The sequence below is a fragment of the Ruditapes philippinarum genome, unplaced genomic scaffold (genome assembly GCF_026571515.1).
Source record: "Ruditapes philippinarum isolate M1 unplaced genomic scaffold, ASM2657151v2 ctg1672_1_1_1_1, whole genome shotgun sequence".
Lineage (NCBI taxonomy): Eukaryota > Metazoa > Mollusca > Bivalvia > Venerida > Veneridae > Ruditapes > Ruditapes philippinarum.
The window spans coordinates 91510-109289 of record NW_026853606.1 but is presented as its reverse complement, the minus strand read 5'-3'; the positions used below and the strand labels follow the sequence as shown (position 1 = coordinate 109289).

Below are 17780 nucleotides of genomic sequence, written 5' to 3'. Positions count from 1 at the left end.
CCAAGCTGTTTGACAGCAAATTACCTAAATTATATTTCTGTGTCAAATAAGGTACTGACGAAGATATTTTTTCCTTGTCATTTCAAAACGTTTTAATTTTAACCAAAACATACAGTATAGGTAGCATATATGACAAAAATTTAAAACGACAACAAGAGCATAAAACAAACCATAATAGCTTTAATTGGAGTTACTTTGACTTTCTAGATTTACTATTTAATATGGATAAATAATTTCAGATTTCATTGTTTTCCAGATTTTCAAGTGATGTTGATATAATGGATAGCAAGCTCCCATTAAACTTTAGGATATTTTCATTAAATGCCTTCTCTGTTTTGGCAATTCTTATAGTTGTCAGTATTTTAACCCCCATGTTCCTGATCAATATCTTTCTGGCCGGAATTATCTATGCATTGCTTGTGGTAAGTGAATTAGTTTAAATACATTTTATTCAAGAATAAATATGTTAATACTTTATATAATAATATAGGCAGGAAATGGACCGAGAACTGCAATATTTCATGGCAGTCCTTTCTTTGGTTAAATATATTCATTTACTTTTATGATCATCTGTTAATCAAAAGATGGCGAATCTTTCAACAATGTTCAAACACAAATATTACACTACAAGCTCACTGATCTGAAGAGGTTTTATAACGAATGAGCGTATTGTTCTAGGATTTAATTCACAACGTAGAAAACATATCGTGTTTTTTCCCCTGCCGATTTGTACATTTTTAGTTCATGATCGTTTATAAATCGATGTGAATAGAAGCATTAGACATCTTAAATAGCATTCCGGCTGGTTAAATTTTAGGCTGGTTTAGATTTTAGCATTCTATCATTCAAGCGCCTTGACCGGTATATAGCGGAATACGGCCTTTTGTGTGGTGCCCCAAGACACATTTTTAAGTTTGATTTTGTAAAGTAAAACGTAACCTTGACCTTTGCCTACTGTCATGATTGTTGTGCTTAAACCACTTTAGGTAGCTTTATTTCTTTTCGGAAATATTATGGATATTGGTAACATGGGCAACAAAGCATTTAAAGGGTTCTGATTAAGGAAATATAACAGATATAGGTATTATTGGCATAGGTAGTTAAATTCATATGTTAGACTTTACTGTTGGCATTTAATACAATGTGATGGTATTTAGAGACTGGAATGAACAAGGGGTCATTATCTTTTAATAAAGGTGATTATATAATTAGTATCAAGTTGGTCCACCACTATGTAGGACGTTTAATGTTTCTAATGATAACAAATATAATGTAAGAGAAATTCACGTTCTTAGTTAAAGAATTTGCCAGTGTCATTTGCTTTTAAATGTTAATCCCTTCCTTACTAATAAAAACATACGATTATTTTGCAGAGGTACTTTCTACCAACAGTCCGTCTATTGCGGAGACTCGAGACGGTTAGACGGTCTCCTATATATAATCATTTTAGTGAAACGCTCACCGGGGCAAGCGTAATAAGAGCATATAAATGTGGACAAAGATTTGCGGAAGAATTTAGAAAAAGACTGGACGAGAACAGCACATTTTACTACGCATCATTTATATGTACAAGGTATTATTAATTATGAGAAAAGCAAAGCCTCTAAGCGAAGCAATTGATAGCATTTTTTAAAAATGATCTGTCAAAAATAAATTAGTTAAAAAACTTTAGAGAGCAATCACCCATTAAGAGCCATATTGACACGTTGACTAATGACATCACGAACACCTGCTACCAAAAAGAGGCAAAATTAATATATATCATAATTATAGTAGCATTATTTGCTTTTTAAAAAGAAAACACGGCTATTTTTCAACTGTATTTTCAATAATTTTGTATCACCAAATTTAACATTTCACCAAGGAATAATAAAGGAATAATTTTGAAAATGTATTTTTATTGTGTAAAATATCAGTTTACATTTCTTATGATAAAAAATATTAAACTGTTTCATGGGTAATAACTTTGTTATAATTAACATAAAAATACTATGTCTTGCATTTTATCAGCCTTCATATTTGTGCCAACTTGTATGTCTAATCAGCAATTTGTTACTTTTAATAGATTTCATAAAATAATAACATGCCAGTCCATGTCGCTAACGTTGGTGATTGAACTTCTAAATTATTTTAAGTCATTTTTTGTTGTAGTTTCAATCGAGGTTATATTGAAAATTAGTTGAAAGATAAATATTATCATTCAAGATTTCTAACACGTTAAATTTTAGTTATAGATTTAATATGTATACTTTTAATATATTTAAATGGAATCCTCGTCTATAAAATAAGTATATTTCAATTCTTAATATTTCATTTTTGGAATTCCGATGTTTTATATTTGGAATTCATTTTAACGTGTATTTGAACAATTTGCGCTCCTCGCATGCAGAAGGAAATTATTCACATCTAATCAGCTAACTATATAGATATACATACTTTACAGTTATCTGGTATTTTATCTACAGGTGGATTGGAATACGTGTTGAAACAATCAGTAATATTGTTATACTAGTAACTAACATAGTTACAATTGCGTCTGGTCTTAGCGGGTCGGAGGTTGGACTATCTATATCGTACGCTATAATGGTATGAATTATTATTATGTCCCTTCACAGATGTGCGCCTTCGATTCGTAAGTCTTTATTTAGCTATGAAACGACGTTTTAATTTAACATTTTAAAAGTTACGTGTATGCATTCACGCACTAGATACTGGAAGCGTTCGACAGTCCTTTGGGAGGTTAGTTGTCTATTCTGGTGTATGCATGACAATAATAATTCAAAGACTGCCATCAAACGTTCCGTTCCCAAGTTAAAGCTTATGTCAAGGACGATATATCCAATTGACGTATTTCAGCATACTTAAAATGCAAGAGATGGTGAAATTCTTATGCATGTTTACATGTATACGGAGGTTCTTTTGCCAAAATTAGATGTATTATTCGGGGTCTTTAAAATATGAATGACCAGAAATGTTCAAGTTAATTACTTAGATTAAGCATTGTATTGGTAATTTATCTAGATAAATTATTCTTATTTTATGGTTCATCATTACATTATATCAAATTGTTAAAGAAATATATAATTTCATTATTGCTTTTTTTTTGGCCTACGAAAAATGCGCATGTGCAAAATGCTACTTCCGTTTCTATGGAGATATCGTAGTGAAAAAAGGTCTTTAGGTTATATAGGTGATTGATCAATGCGATATACAGGATAATATGTAACCGGGAATAACTCCTGTATAATACAAGGTGTATATAATTAATACTGCAATACATGTATTTATTTACTAAAACGTGCGTTCTTTCTTCCAGATTACCATCACAATAAATGTTGCTGTGTTTTCTGTAAGTGAGTTATTAATGGACACAGTGTCAGTTGAACGAGTTGCAGATTACACAAATTTGCCAGCCGAGGTAAGATATATTATAATATTATATATTACAAGAATACCCTTTTTACTGAATTCGAATTCGCCTAATTCATTTTTATCCTGCTAGCTTGATGGAAGTTATTTGTGCAATTGAAAATTTATGCTTGAATAATTTATTTAAGACATGATGAAACGCGATAAGTACAACTGTGCATGTAGTTTAGTGACTTTGGAACGTTTTTGACCTATCATTTTGAATGACCTACTTGTTCCTTCGAACGGACTCCACTGAGGTTTTTTGACATGATGGGACTGAAAATATTTTTTCCAGTAAAATGTACCATTTGATGAAGATTAAGACCACTAATCTTTGTGCAAAATTTCAGATCATTCACGCACTTCGTTTTTCCAGAAGAAAATTTCAAATTGTAAAAAAATGACCTAAAATGAAAAGCGTTTAAACGCTTTTCACTCAAATCGGTCTAAGAAAAGCATAAAAATACGATTTTCAATTTATTTCAAAGTAGATTTCTTAACTATCTTTGCATATATTTCTGTTTAAAGTGCCCAAGCTAATTTATGTAAGAAATTCAAATGTTATGTTTTAGGCTTTTAAACCTCAGTGGAATACAAGCACCGCACAAATAAGCGGTAAATAATTACAGTCAAATATTTAAAGTATTTCCTTTTTTATTCAGTTTTTAATGAACAATTGGTAATGCAAATGTTAGAATATTTCTTCCATCATCATTTCTTCAACCTTGACATATGTGAATGTTTTTGTTTTAGGAAAGTATTGCGTGTTCATTGAAGTATCGACCTATTGGTTGGCCGCAAACCGGGAGGATCGACTTCTATAATTACATGACTCGGTACCGAGCTGGACTTGACTTAGTGCTGAAGGGAATAACACTAACGATCAACACTGGTGAAAGGGTTAGATTACCAGTCCCAGTCAAAAATCTATCTATCTATCTATCTATCTATCTATCTATCTGTCTATCTATCTGTCTATCTATCTATCTATCTATCTATCTATCTATCTATCTATCTATCTATCTATCTATCTATCTATCTATCTATCTATCTATCTATCTATCTATCTATCTATCTATCTATCTATCTATCTATCTATCTATCTATCTATCTTGATTGAGTAATTGGTTGATAGATTTATTATTTTTTATATATTCTTTGACTCAATTATTGTTTGCTTTGCATGTTGCTAAAGTCATTCATTCATTCATTCATTCATTCATTCATTCATTTAATTATTTATTCATTCACTTACATCAATAAAACGAATTAAGAATTCACTTACAAAAACGAGTGGACTCGCATTGTTTAAGACCCTTTCTATATCTCCTAGAAATACTTTTGCAGGTGGGTGTGGTTGGACGGACCGGGGCTGGTAAATCCTCGTTGACTTTGAGCTTGTTCCGAATGTTGGAGGCAACTAACGGTTCTATTTTCATAGATGGCGAAGACATATCTAAATTACACTTAAATGTGTTGAGGACTAACTTGACAATTTTGCCACAGGTGAAGTATAAAACTTTAAATAATTTAGGGTATTATTTGAACACCAACAAACCGTGTTTATGTGAAGTTGTATGATTTAAAAAAAATGTGACTTATTTATTATCTTAATATAGTTTTTCAATAGTTTTCGACATGCATGATTCTAAAGTTAAGGACTGTTCATATAAAACTTATAGGCGATTTTCTATAAAGCTAAACATTTTAAATATAAAAAAACGGTTGAATGTATATTATTATCTATTAAAGGACCCTGTTTTGTTCTCCGGCTCACTTCGATTTAACCTTGACCCCTTTGGCTGTTTCAATGATAAAGATATGTGGACGGCTATAGAATGTGCACATCTGAAGCAATATGTCGACGGACTAGACAGTGGCCTAGATTATGAATGTGGGGAAGGAGGTCAAAATCTTAGGTAAGCAAATAAAATCGGATAAGTGCCTATTATGAATAATATACAAGGACGTTCCGATTGGAACAAATGATCAGAATGACTAAACTGTACTTGGTACGGGTATGTCGTGTCGTGTAAAATATCAAATTTGTATTACAAACGCCGAAGAGAATGGATTAAGCGTGTGATATTATTTTACTATACATAAGTATTTTATTATGTTCATAGAAACAAGACGATGTTTAAGAAATTATTTATTATGTAATATTGTCTTCACCTTTTTTGATAATTCAGCATAGGACAGAGACAACTGGTATGCCTGGCACGTACACTGTTACATAAAACACGGATTTTGATACTGGATGAAGCGACAGCTGCAGTTGACATCGAAACAGATGAACTTATACAAGGTATTTGATATGAGCTACATAAATTTCAAATGTTAGATTGACCAACATATTATGTTGCATGCATATATAACTCGATCCGCTAGGCCAGGCGGCGTGGTTTATATAAGCATACAATCAATCGTTAATATATGTCATATAATCTTTCAAGATTTTTTATATCGAATTGATAATACAGCAAGTTTTTTAGAGGTTTTTTTTATTAAGATTGCTTCGAAAATCGCCAGCACCGTGAATAAAGTTTATGTAATGGTCACAATTATTCATGACAATAGGGATGTAACAGGAGTGCTTTAATTATAAAATGTATTATTTATAGATTAAAGAAAATTCATTTTAATCAATATGATTCCGAATCTTATTTCCACAAGAAATGAAGTAAAGAACATTTAGTCTAGAATATTAAATTGTTAAGTGACCAGGTTATTTCCAAATTCTGAAAATATCGTACTTTCAACTTTAGATAGGACCTTTGCAATTATTAATAATGTTCAATTTATTTAAAAGAAAAATTACGGTAGTCAATTGTATGTCTAGTTTCCTTAATCCTCAATGTTGATAGTGTATTTATATAAAGACTTTGATAATAAAAATAAAAACAAATCAAAACGCTTAAAAACAGACTCTTTAATTGGTCATTCGAAATGTTGATTTTATCAAATAGACTACAATTGCAAATGAATTGTCGGAAACACGCGATGTAACTATAGTATTTTGTCGGGGGGTTTTTTTTGTTGTTTTTTTTATAATGAGAGAAGAAGGCCTAAAAGACTGGCGTTCGATGTTATCCAAAATCAATGCTTTTATAATATCTAGAACAGAAAGCACTCAAAATAAATTTTAATATTCAGGTATTTCAAATTTAAATAATACTTTGAAAAGACCTTCAGAATTCACAGTGACTGTGTTTAATGTTGTTAATCATTTTCTTTTCAAAAGTATAAAATAAGAAGTCACTTTTTAATGTTTCAGAGACAATTCGCAAACAATTTAAGGAATGCACTGTCTTGACAATAGCTCACCGACTTCATACTGTGATGGACTATGATAGGTATGATATTTAATGTACATTTTCAATTTTCTGACTATGAGAAATCAGTTAAAAATCAATGTGCTGTTAAATGTGATGTAAATTTTTAAATAGGTACATGTACATCAATTTTGAATAAAATCTTAGCAAGTAAATATTTGTAGAAAGAAATTAAGCTATATTTTTAAATGCTATATCTGGCAGACAAAAACAACTTTGTTTTCGATAAGATTGTCAATGTTTTTATCCCCCTTCTCGTCATAGTATAGAGAGCCATGTAGATTTTAAAGCGACAGTCAGCCCTTTCGTTCAGACTGTGTGTCCAGTTCATAACTTTGCCATTTATTGACGAATTGTAAAATTATTTTGTATAAATGTGTATCACTACAACAATATTTTCGTTCTTGACGAGCTAATGGCACAAGAACTTGTTTCCAAACATATTTTCTTTTGTTGTATATTTATCATTTGGCATTACATTAATTGTACATGCTGGAGTCAAATATGGTTAAACTAAGAATAACTTTTGTCTATACAAATAACATAAATATTTCGATCTTTAAGAGTTGTTGTCATGGAAGGTGGCTGCATAAAAGAGGTTGACGCTCCGCAAGCTCTGTTACAGAATCCGAACACAATATTTTACGGAATGGCAAAAGACGCCGGGCTTGTTTGAACAGATATTGCGTTCTCAAAATATTATTAAAACAGGCATTATTTCTATTAGAAGGGAAACAACCCTGGCATGTCATTATGTACATACTTATACTAGTTGTCCTCCTTTATAAGTAAGGTTAAGTTTTTAGTTAATCTTAGTTTAAAAACTTAAGACTTTGTGTAGTTTAATTATTGAACATGTACATTATCTAATTATTTTTTAAGAAAAGTGTAAATATTTGATGTTATGGTTAGAAAAGGTCATGCTATTTAGTGTTCTATATTTTAAGAAAACTTATGATATAGTATTCTGAATTTACGATTGGAAAACAGTGTTAACATTTAGTATAATTATTGTCAGCAAAAAATCTCAAATTACGTTGTTCTATTGTTGAAAAACTGTCTTATTTTTGTCATGGTTATACATAGTTGGAACGTTTGGTATTCTGGAAAGAGAACAAACAGAAGAAAAACTTTATATTGGTAAATGGTGAATCAGATATTTGTATCATGGTTGTAAAAAAGGCAGTATTTGCTTTCAAATTTGTCTCGTCATACTTATGTAAGATTGACATTTCCAAGCTAAAAGCACGTAAAGTTCATTACACATATATTTTAGTGTTGAAGTTGAATAAATTTATGTATTGTGTAATTCATATTCAATAAATATTTATTGTTTGATTAAATGACTTTATTGTATACTGTCATACTACAATATATAAATAAATATTTCATGAATTATTATCCCCACATCCACCCTTAACATTCATTTCGACGAATGCTTATGTTTTAAACATTGTATGTACGTCTTTTCATGCAAAATGTTTTACAGTATATATTCTATACATTATTGGTTTATAAACACAAAAGGTAAAATCGCATAATATAATTTTATTCAACTCATTCAATGAATTCAGTATTGAACTAATACTCATTCAATACCCTCTATAGATGACATGCGAGCTATAATTCATTCCGCTGTCTGGAATTAAGAATATAGCATCTAATTCTTAGGATATTTTTTGAACAATAAAAATATTATCAATTCACTTATTTTCGAACCATCACCTACGAATGTATAAATAATCTATTGTTTTAAACAATAGACTTGTACTATGATTCAGAAGTTCAAACGTATTTTCCTAGTTAGAATATAATTACAGGTAAGTTCTAATAGCAGCAGGCTATGTATTTATTTATATTATGTGTATGTGTGATTTTTTGAGTCGCTAAAACTCTGTAAAAGTCATATGGCAACTTTTCAGCTTTACTACTGGAGGTCGACCTCAGGTGCCTTTTCTACATTATTTCGGCACGAACGCCCCCCCCCCCCTGAGTAAAACCACCCACCGACGTTCCGTGCATCTTAATTTTATTTTTTTATAAAATATATAGTGTTTACTTTGGCATATAGAATTGAAATTATAATATATGTATAAATCAACAACATTTCCTGGATATCTTTCTATCTTCCTTGAGCTTTTATTTGAAATTTTGAATATGTTTGTATCAATGTTTCATTAGCAAACTTCCCAAAAATGTCAACCTAAAGAAACGTCTACAAGATTTAAAACAAAGAAATATGTCAAATGTCTTATTCACAAACAAGATTCAGAATCACATGCGAATTATGACATTTAATTTTATGGTATGGTTTTAAATGAATAAAAATGTAATTTTTTTTGCTGATAGAAGTTTATAAGAATTTTTATTTGACATGATTTTTCATTTCCTCCTATGATTTAGTTTTAATTTGTAGCATTATACACTACGTTCGTCAAAATGTGTTAAATTACATCAGTACTTTCAATTTAAAAAATTAGCGTTAAAAAAAAAAAGAAATGGGGGCTTCATACAATAAATAGAATGTGTCATTTTTTCGACGCTTAAACCTGAACCTGGGTCTTTTTTCAAAGTTTAAAAATTAATCTTGCCAGCAATGAAGCATTTCATTTTGTAAATAAAACGTTGATTACTGATCAATCGTTACTTTTTCATCAAAATAGTGTCGTTTTTAAGGTTATTTTTCATACAGTTACATGTAAACGTCTGAATGTAGTGAAGAAACATCATTTGATAAGCATAACAAGGACGGGCGTCTTATATCTGATCAAAGGAAATAACCGTTGCTGGAAATTACTGATACACTACAAACTTGTAACAGCTGTTACATCCCCTGATCATTTTTGAAAAACTTATTGAATAAATAGTTGACGGACGCACGGCTCAAATTAATAACACCATTGTAGTGGATTCTTAACTTAATATGTATTCTAAGAGGGGTAGATAGATTTTAACAAGTGTGATATATTTTAAATATTCATAACGATAGAAGACGTCCAATTAATACTAGCAGGCAAATTCCTGAGATGCCGGGAAAAAAACATAATCATACATTTTTTCTGCATGTTATGTAATATTATATACAGTAGCTCACAATATAAGAAGTATATAACAGTCCATTATCAAAGTTATTTCCGATGAGTTGACATTGTGTTACTAGCTTTTCGTCCTCTGTATAAAATAAAGAAATGTTTATTTCGTAAATTTCTGAAAGGAAGTTTATTCGGATCTCTTATCAATATTCAAATATGACCTGCTTATAGTTGATCAGTTTACAAGGGGTGGGGGAATTTATATTTGGGTTGGTAATTAAATAATGGGAAGAGGTCAATTTTCAAAGTTGTAACTTGATCAAAATGTACTAAAAATACTCGTGGGATTTATTTTCAACGGGGTCAAAATCTAATTTTACACATGTCAAAGTATACCCATATCAATCGATAACACCACAAAATGTGTTCAATTATCAGTGGGTCCGTATAAAATATGGCATTTTAAGTGTCGAATGATTTACAAGAATGATTAAATTCATTGAAGTACGCGTTCAACATGAGTTGTGAAGAGTTATAGGAAAATTTGGAGGAAAAAAATCTATAAAGATAAGATAAAAATAAATATTTACCTAAATACAATTCAAAGATCTAATTAAAGTTTTCGCTGAATGAGCTTATGTGCGATTTGCAAGTCGTTGGATTTATGTGCGATTTGCACGTCGTTAGATTTATGTGCGATTTGCACGTCGTTATATTTATATGCGATTTTCAAGTCATTGGATTTATGTGCGATTTGCACGTCGTTAGATTTAACATTTTCACTTGCCTTCAAAATGTAATTCGAAACAATATTTTCTTTGACGCTCGTCTAAGTAAGTTAAATATTCAGTAAAACAAGTTTCAACAATATAACAAATAAAATAATATATACCTTAAAAATGATATTGACAGAGATTTCTGGCGCGGTTTCGCCAAAACCGTCTGCACATGTTCATGATGTACACTTTTTACCTACGTATATATTTGAACGTGTCTTGGAGAAACGGGCTGGGTATGTAGACATGTTACATACACGTACGTACACACGTTCTTACAAGAACCCCTGTGTGGTGTATTCTATTAACGACTTTTACAGTTTTACATCACAATCTATTCATCTTTTTGTATATTTGGTGTCAGTTATAACCATGTATGTGTTCGTACTGCACAATAAACTTCATAATGCCAAGATGTTCACATAATTTAACAACATGTAATTTACATTCTCATAATGAATCAAAGCATTCGGACACAGGGATCTGCCAGTGAAATTGAATATATAAAAACTCACATACTATTACATATATTTGACTATGTAATGTTTTCGTATTGAGCTTGACATGAACCTTCGGATAAACATTTGGATGCATATCAATTCCACATGTCAAGCGTTTTTTCAAGCGTTTTTTTATCCCATATCATTTCCAATACATATTTACATGTCTAGCGTGAGCTATTTGCTGGAATATATCGCATTTGTAATACAGTCGATTAAAATGTAATTTATGTTTTATCCCATGACTAAATATCAAGAACAAACAGTGATTACTAATGCTATTTATTTGAAATATTTCATTTTTCATCCAACAATATAATATAAGATTTAACAATGCAAGTATATAATTGATAGAAATAAATCACAGAGCAATACGCAAGCGGATTTCCACTGACGGCATGTAATTTTCAAAGAAATAAAGAAAAGACATTTGATATAAAAATTGAATAATGAACATAATGTTTTCCTCTATAACGTTATAATATTACTGTTAACCAGAGACATATATGTATTTTAAAGTCTCTGTGTTAACAAAGTATATGAAGTGAGAGAAAAAGAAAACGTGCAGTATATTTACGACATAATTTATAACTATAAGTGCTTTTTACAAAACATTTATCTAGGTGAAAAATCTAATTCTTTGCATTCCTTTTCGTACAAAGTAAATTGTCTGAAAAGAGATAAACAGTCATGATAATAATACCAAATATACCATGATATTGTTTACGTGTTTATCTAAAAAAATCTATATTTGAAATATTACATGTATATATTTAGATCTATTAAGGTAGAACTATTTGAAGATAAGAGTTTAAAAGAATTGTAAATATTCCTGAAAATGTTTCTTGCATAGACGAAAATATAATAGGTTGGACATTAAATGTTTGTCATAATTATTTATTTACTTGCAAACAAAGGGAACCTCCAATTCCTAATGTGTAGGTGAGAAAATAAATTATTTTAATATAAGTATTTTCTGAGTAAATATCCTCCAAAAACTAATAACAGGACTGTTGTAGATAAGGTATTGTAGATTGAATTGAAGACACCATGTGACTGTAAATCATTATATTTTGATTTTGATGTACACAGGCACATTTGTAACAAGCTGGCACAGACAATATTCATACAAATAATGATATAAAACATCTTGATTTTGTGACACAGCCCTCCACGTTATTTCATGTCAAATATTTTAATGAAATTGCCGTCAACGGTGTTGTAACATTCACTGATGAATATTTTACTTTGCTCTTCAGAAATGATGATATCGTATGGCATCAATACATGCTGCAAATTGAATGACAGAATTTCTCTCGTACCAGGTACAATAACTCCGAGCGAATCGCTTTTTATTGGATAACAAACAACAGCACATCCGCAGTTTGTAACTGTTAAGCCTGTTGGTTTATCATTTTCCTCTGTTTTATTTTGAGATTTCAGTTCTCCCCGGAATTTAAATCTATACACGGCACGGTTGTGATTGTCAGATACAAACACATTATCATTATCTGTACTCAGATGTACAAATATTGGATATTTCAATATGCTTGTATCTTTAACCTCATGAAGGATATGACCTTCCATGTCCAATACCTGAACAGCGAGAGGATTAACAAAGGACATTGCCAATATACCATTGCGATGATCTATTCCAACACATCCTTTTTTGACATCAAGACTGTGACTTTCAGTCAAGCCGTTTTGCATTTTCACAAACAAAATTTTGCCTTTATTTGGTAAACATGTTGCAGCAGATGATGAATTTATTTTGGTTATGTCTTTGGGAAAATCTGACAATTTCAATGTTGAAGTGACATTATTTTCTTTGTAATTTAAAACTTTTAACGATTTGTTGATTCTGTCTGCTAACAGAATTTCAGCTTCAGATATAATCACAATTCCTGCAATATAACAATTTGTTTCGTTTTTTGCCTGGCAATTTACTTTATTAACAAAATGTGCCTTCACGTCATAAATACACTTCTTGCATTGCCCTGAAAATGTTTTTACTTGTGTTGTAAGACTGCCGAAGGGTGTATTCTGTTTCATCAAAGTATCGAAATCTTCAGATACTTTAAAATTTAAAGTGTTTATCTGACTTTTGGCTGAAATGGTTTCATTAATTTTTTTACATTTTTCCAATTTGCTCTGTACACGTTTAGATGTCACAAACAAATTGTTGACCTTGTGTTTGCACTGATCCAATTTTCTTTGAAATTCTTTCGTTTCATCAGATAATGCCTCGCACTGATCTTGAAGCTTTTTCTGTGACGATACATCTCCATCATTCATTTCATTAACTTTTTGCAAAAGGTCTGCTTCCATTCTGTCTAGATAATCATCCATTTCTTTACGAAATAGCTTAATTTCTTTGACTACCTCTGTCTTTATTTCATCCGCTGCTTTCAGACTGTATTTTATTTCTTCTTGACATGAAGCAAGATTTTTCCTGAGGATATCAATTCTATGTTTAATTAAACTAAGGTCCTCACTGTTGTCATAGTTACTAGATATATCTGAAACGAGCTGAACCTTGCAAGAAGTATGTTGAAGTACCATACAATCTCCACAGCCAACGATGTCATGCTCTTGACAATAAAACTTTACTATTTCGTTTACATGAACATCACATAGTTCAGTGCATGGGTCGCTTTGTGTCTGATATGTCGGCATTTCATTTTTGGATTTGATCACGTGATTTGTAGTAACAGCCAATTTCCGGTGTGCCTTGATACATGATGAACATATAAACTCGTTACAATTCTCACAATAGCCCTCTGCTTGTGCAGTATCACCGTCACGCTGACATGGCTGGCATAATATAGCAGAAGTTTCCTTACGTCCCGAGACTTCCATTTCAAAGTGAAAAGTCTTCCTAAGCAACGAAATGTCCGATCTCTTGTCTACTAATACACGTATTTACACAGATAAAAATTATTAACATACCAATACGGTATGTACAATTGCACCAATTTCTGATTATTCTATTTTTATCACTATAATTATATCACATGTATTTCTGCAATAACTTTAAATTGTGACCGTGTCTATCGCGTACACCAAAAAAAACGTCATTCACATTAAGCCGTGTCTCGACATATGCATCTGTCATATTGACATTCAATAAGTACACATAAAGTCAATCAAACCAACAACAACAACTACCCTTTCATAAAATATGAATGAACTCAATAAAGGGCGTCGCGCTTCGGCGCGGTGGCCAACAAGTTTGGTCTTGTAACAATAACGTAAATGCTTTCAATTAATCTAAGCTTTATTTAATCCGTCTATATGATATTTAATGGTTTCACAGCTTAAACCCAAAGTTTCAACCACTTAAACTTTGAATCATTAAGTAAACATTTTCCGAAAATAACATAAAGGAAGTAAAATTGAACTGGGTTATTATTTAGTACGCATGGAAAGGGAGATCAATCCATATGTTTTAAAACTGCCCCAAATATTTCCAATGTTTGCAAAGAAAGATATAGTAACATATATCGATATATTGGTACAGACTTCAAAAGAATATGATTACATAAAAATATCATTATGTTCTCCATATTTTTACATTTTTAAATGCGGTACAGTAAAGACTGTTTACAGTGACCTTCGATGGGAGAAAAGAAAAAAGGTCATTATAGACAGGGAGTCACTGTGGACAGTCTCTATATAATTCAGATATATGAACATATCATATCAATATTTTGTTGAAAAGCAGGATAGTACCATACTAAGGGTTTAATTATATTTTTATTGATATTAAACATATCAAAAATCATTTATAAAAAACAAGAGAGTATTAAAATTGCATGTATAATTGATTAAGATTATAAACTACACCATAACATTTGTATTTAAAAGTCACATATTGATTAAAATGTAATTTATATTGATAAGTCTGTTTGTAAAAAAATGTTTAATTTCACTTTTACATATGAGATGTTACTGTAGAGACATTAAATTTTGTATAATCAACCTGTTTACTTAACGGAGTTCAATGTATTAATAAAACACAGATAAGTGCTCCGAAAAAAAAATTAACAATCGAGGTTTCAAACATAACCACACCTTTAAGACGTTTGGCATTGTTTATCTTTACTCGCAAAAACAACCGCAGCAATTATGTATATGCAGGTGTCTTTAATCATTTTATCGGCGAAAATTGATTGAATCTGTCGCCATTTTATGTAATTGTCAACAAACAGCCACAGTGTATTAGCGTGTCGCCGGTTGGTCAATGCAAACTGCCGTAGATACAACGCGCGTTCTGATTCGTTAATCGCATGAAGACGTAATGAGAAAGATGAACAAAGTGAACTCTTGCCTTGCGGCGTGTATAGAATTTTGTTGATGTTGAACACGCGTTCTTAACTAGCGGATTAACGGTAATTGGTTGTAATTGAGAGGTTAACAAATTATTAACAGACCTAGCGGCGTAAATAAGTATGACGGAAAATTATAAAAATCGTGCTTCAAAATCTCTTTGAAGCAAAGTCGCTGATCCAATGGCGACTTCTTCGCCAAAGTCGTCACCTAGTTCAAGTCTTGCTCCCCTTGCAAAAGTCGCTGTTCACGGCTCAAATACCGTAACGGGTGACTAAATCATGGTCGTTGTACGGACTAGACAGGGAGTCGCTACATACAGACCATTTATATAGTAAATACTGTTCGGCGCACCTAACTATGGTCACTAAAGACAGAACGTCGCTATATACAGGGGGTCGCTAAGACAGTCTTTACTGTATATGAAACATTACACATTACATATTTAAAAGCAGTACTGTGTATCTTATGTGGAATATATCAATCTGCACCCGCGGAATGTTCATTTTAATATTGTCTATTACGAAAATCCAACTTCAAATATTTTTGATAAAACATATTAATGACCTTTGATGACTTTCTTAAAATGTTTAAATCGGTTGTCATTTTTCATAATAATATTTTTTCATATCTTGATAGGTACTGTATAAAAAATAAAAATAAAAGAAATATGTCAGTTTCCAATAAAGCAGATTAATTCTAAATGTCCTATAATAGCAATTAAATATGTTGATCCACAGAAAATTTAATTTTGTTTTCTTATCAAGTTGATGTTTGTAAATTAAGATGGACATTTCTCTTAAAATCTTTTCCAGTCAAGTCCAAAGCACACAGATTATAAAAGCAACATAGTTGTTAAATAATTTAACTATATATTTTGTCAGCCATAGCTTCACTTACTTTCATTGATATATTCATTTAAAACGAACGAGCGTGTTTTTTTTGTAAGGTTAAGATATTTCCCTGTACATCCATTCTTGTCTTTTTCGAAATGCGTTTTGTTTCAATGATTTTTAATGAATTATGTGAGATTTGATTTTGGGGATGTCATGTTTATCTCGGGTGTTTAAGATGATTTTTTTTTAGATTATTGATTTTATTTATTATAGAATTAATTGTCTTAAACATACATTCACTCATTTTTTTGCATATGAACCGGAACAAATGACAGTTATTTTTTTTCTTGAGTAGCAAGAGTCTAGACGGACATACGTAACTTACACGGTCTTATAATACGGTATACACCAGTAATACGTAACACTCATCATTCTTACATGACTCGCAGTTTTCTCTATTGACCATAGAAGGACCGAAAGTTTTTGTAAATATGCAATAAAATCACTGTTTTGACGATCTATTTTAAAACAAGTGACTTAACCATTAAACTGAAATAAGTACGGAAACAAATCAGGCACAATTATTAAAGAATCGATTGGATGCCCAATTCTTCACACAGTGATTTTATTTAGCTATAAAATCACTGTTGCAGAAACATTTTTTCTAAAGCCGTAAGTTCATGAAAAGCAAAAAGTGTGCGTATTACTATATATTTTAAAGAATTTTTTTAGTTTCTTAACGTATTTTTGCTTCTTTGTCTCAAAATGCGAAAACACGAAGGGACCACAAACTTGGATTTTGTCATATTTCGTGTTTTCGCTTTTTTTTTCTTTTTTTGTTTGTTTGTTTGTTTGTTTGTTTTTAGGCAAAGAAGCGAAAACACGATATGGCGTAAATCAGCCATAATAAAGATCAATTATAGCAAGGGAAAGTCATGTAACTGTTATACAACAAAACTTATTACTTCTGAAAAGACAATAATTTATCAAAAGTATATACATATCTATGAAAATATACAATGACAATTTGAATATTGACTAAATAAAATAATAACCAAAACGTAAGATGTATTTTTATCGTCCAAATATATACGAGTATTCCGCTATTAATTAATTAAAATGTCAGGATCACCACCGTCGGCTTAAAACTATGTGTTAATTCTTCCGATTAGTACTCTTCATTTTCATCCTCTGCTTCATAAGTGGAATCGATACCAACTTCTTCGTAATCTTTTTCGAGGACAGCGAGGTCTTCCCTCGCCTCGGCGAATTCACCTTCCTCCATCCCTTCGCCTACATACCTAGAAAATGAATGTGGAAATGCAATAACTATGGTTACAGAAGTAGCATTGTACAAATGTCCGTATAGTTCATGCATATAGGTAGTTTTTACATGCAAATTGCTTTGATTTTAATAATGTTGTTTGCATAGAGTACATAAATAAAAAGAATTGTGCGTATGTTTAAAAATTTAAAAATTGAGATAAAAGCTGGAAAATAACGTCATTGTGTTCATGTTTGACTTCTTGTCAATAAAAAAGCTTCCAAAATTACTTCCATC

General features: G+C 31.0%; 1 protein-coding gene and 1 pseudogene across 2 annotated transcripts in view; one reads left to right on the top strand and one right to left on the bottom strand.

Moving 5' to 3' along the window:
* LOC132737324 (multidrug resistance-associated protein 1-like) overlaps window positions 1-17780 on the top strand; it is a 60676-nt gene that overhangs the window by 9847 nt on the left and 33049 nt on the right. Inside the window, exons 13-22 of one of the 2 annotated variants that reach the window (XM_060724590.1) lie at window positions 257-422; window positions 1374-1573; window positions 2466-2586; window positions 3317-3418; window positions 4165-4311; window positions 4759-4917; window positions 5164-5330; window positions 5604-5719; window positions 6689-6767; window positions 7311-7443. In XM_060724590.1, the coding sequence (XP_060580573.1) occupies window positions 257-422; window positions 1374-1573; window positions 2466-2586; window positions 3317-3418; window positions 4165-4311; window positions 4759-4917; window positions 5164-5330; window positions 5604-5719; window positions 6689-6767; window positions 7311-7422 (1369 nt within the window). In that variant the 3' untranslated portion in view covers window positions 7423-7443. Of the gene's footprint in view, window positions 1-256; window positions 423-1373; window positions 1574-2465; window positions 2587-3316; window positions 3419-4164; window positions 4312-4758; window positions 4918-5163; window positions 5331-5603; window positions 5720-6688; window positions 6768-7310; window positions 7444-17780 lie in introns of those variants that run through there. The other variant, XM_060724591.1, reaches the window with a different exon arrangement.
* The window catches only part of LOC132737326 (tubulin alpha chain-like), a 52458-nt pseudogene continuing 51862 nt past the window's right edge, over window positions 17185-17780 (bottom strand).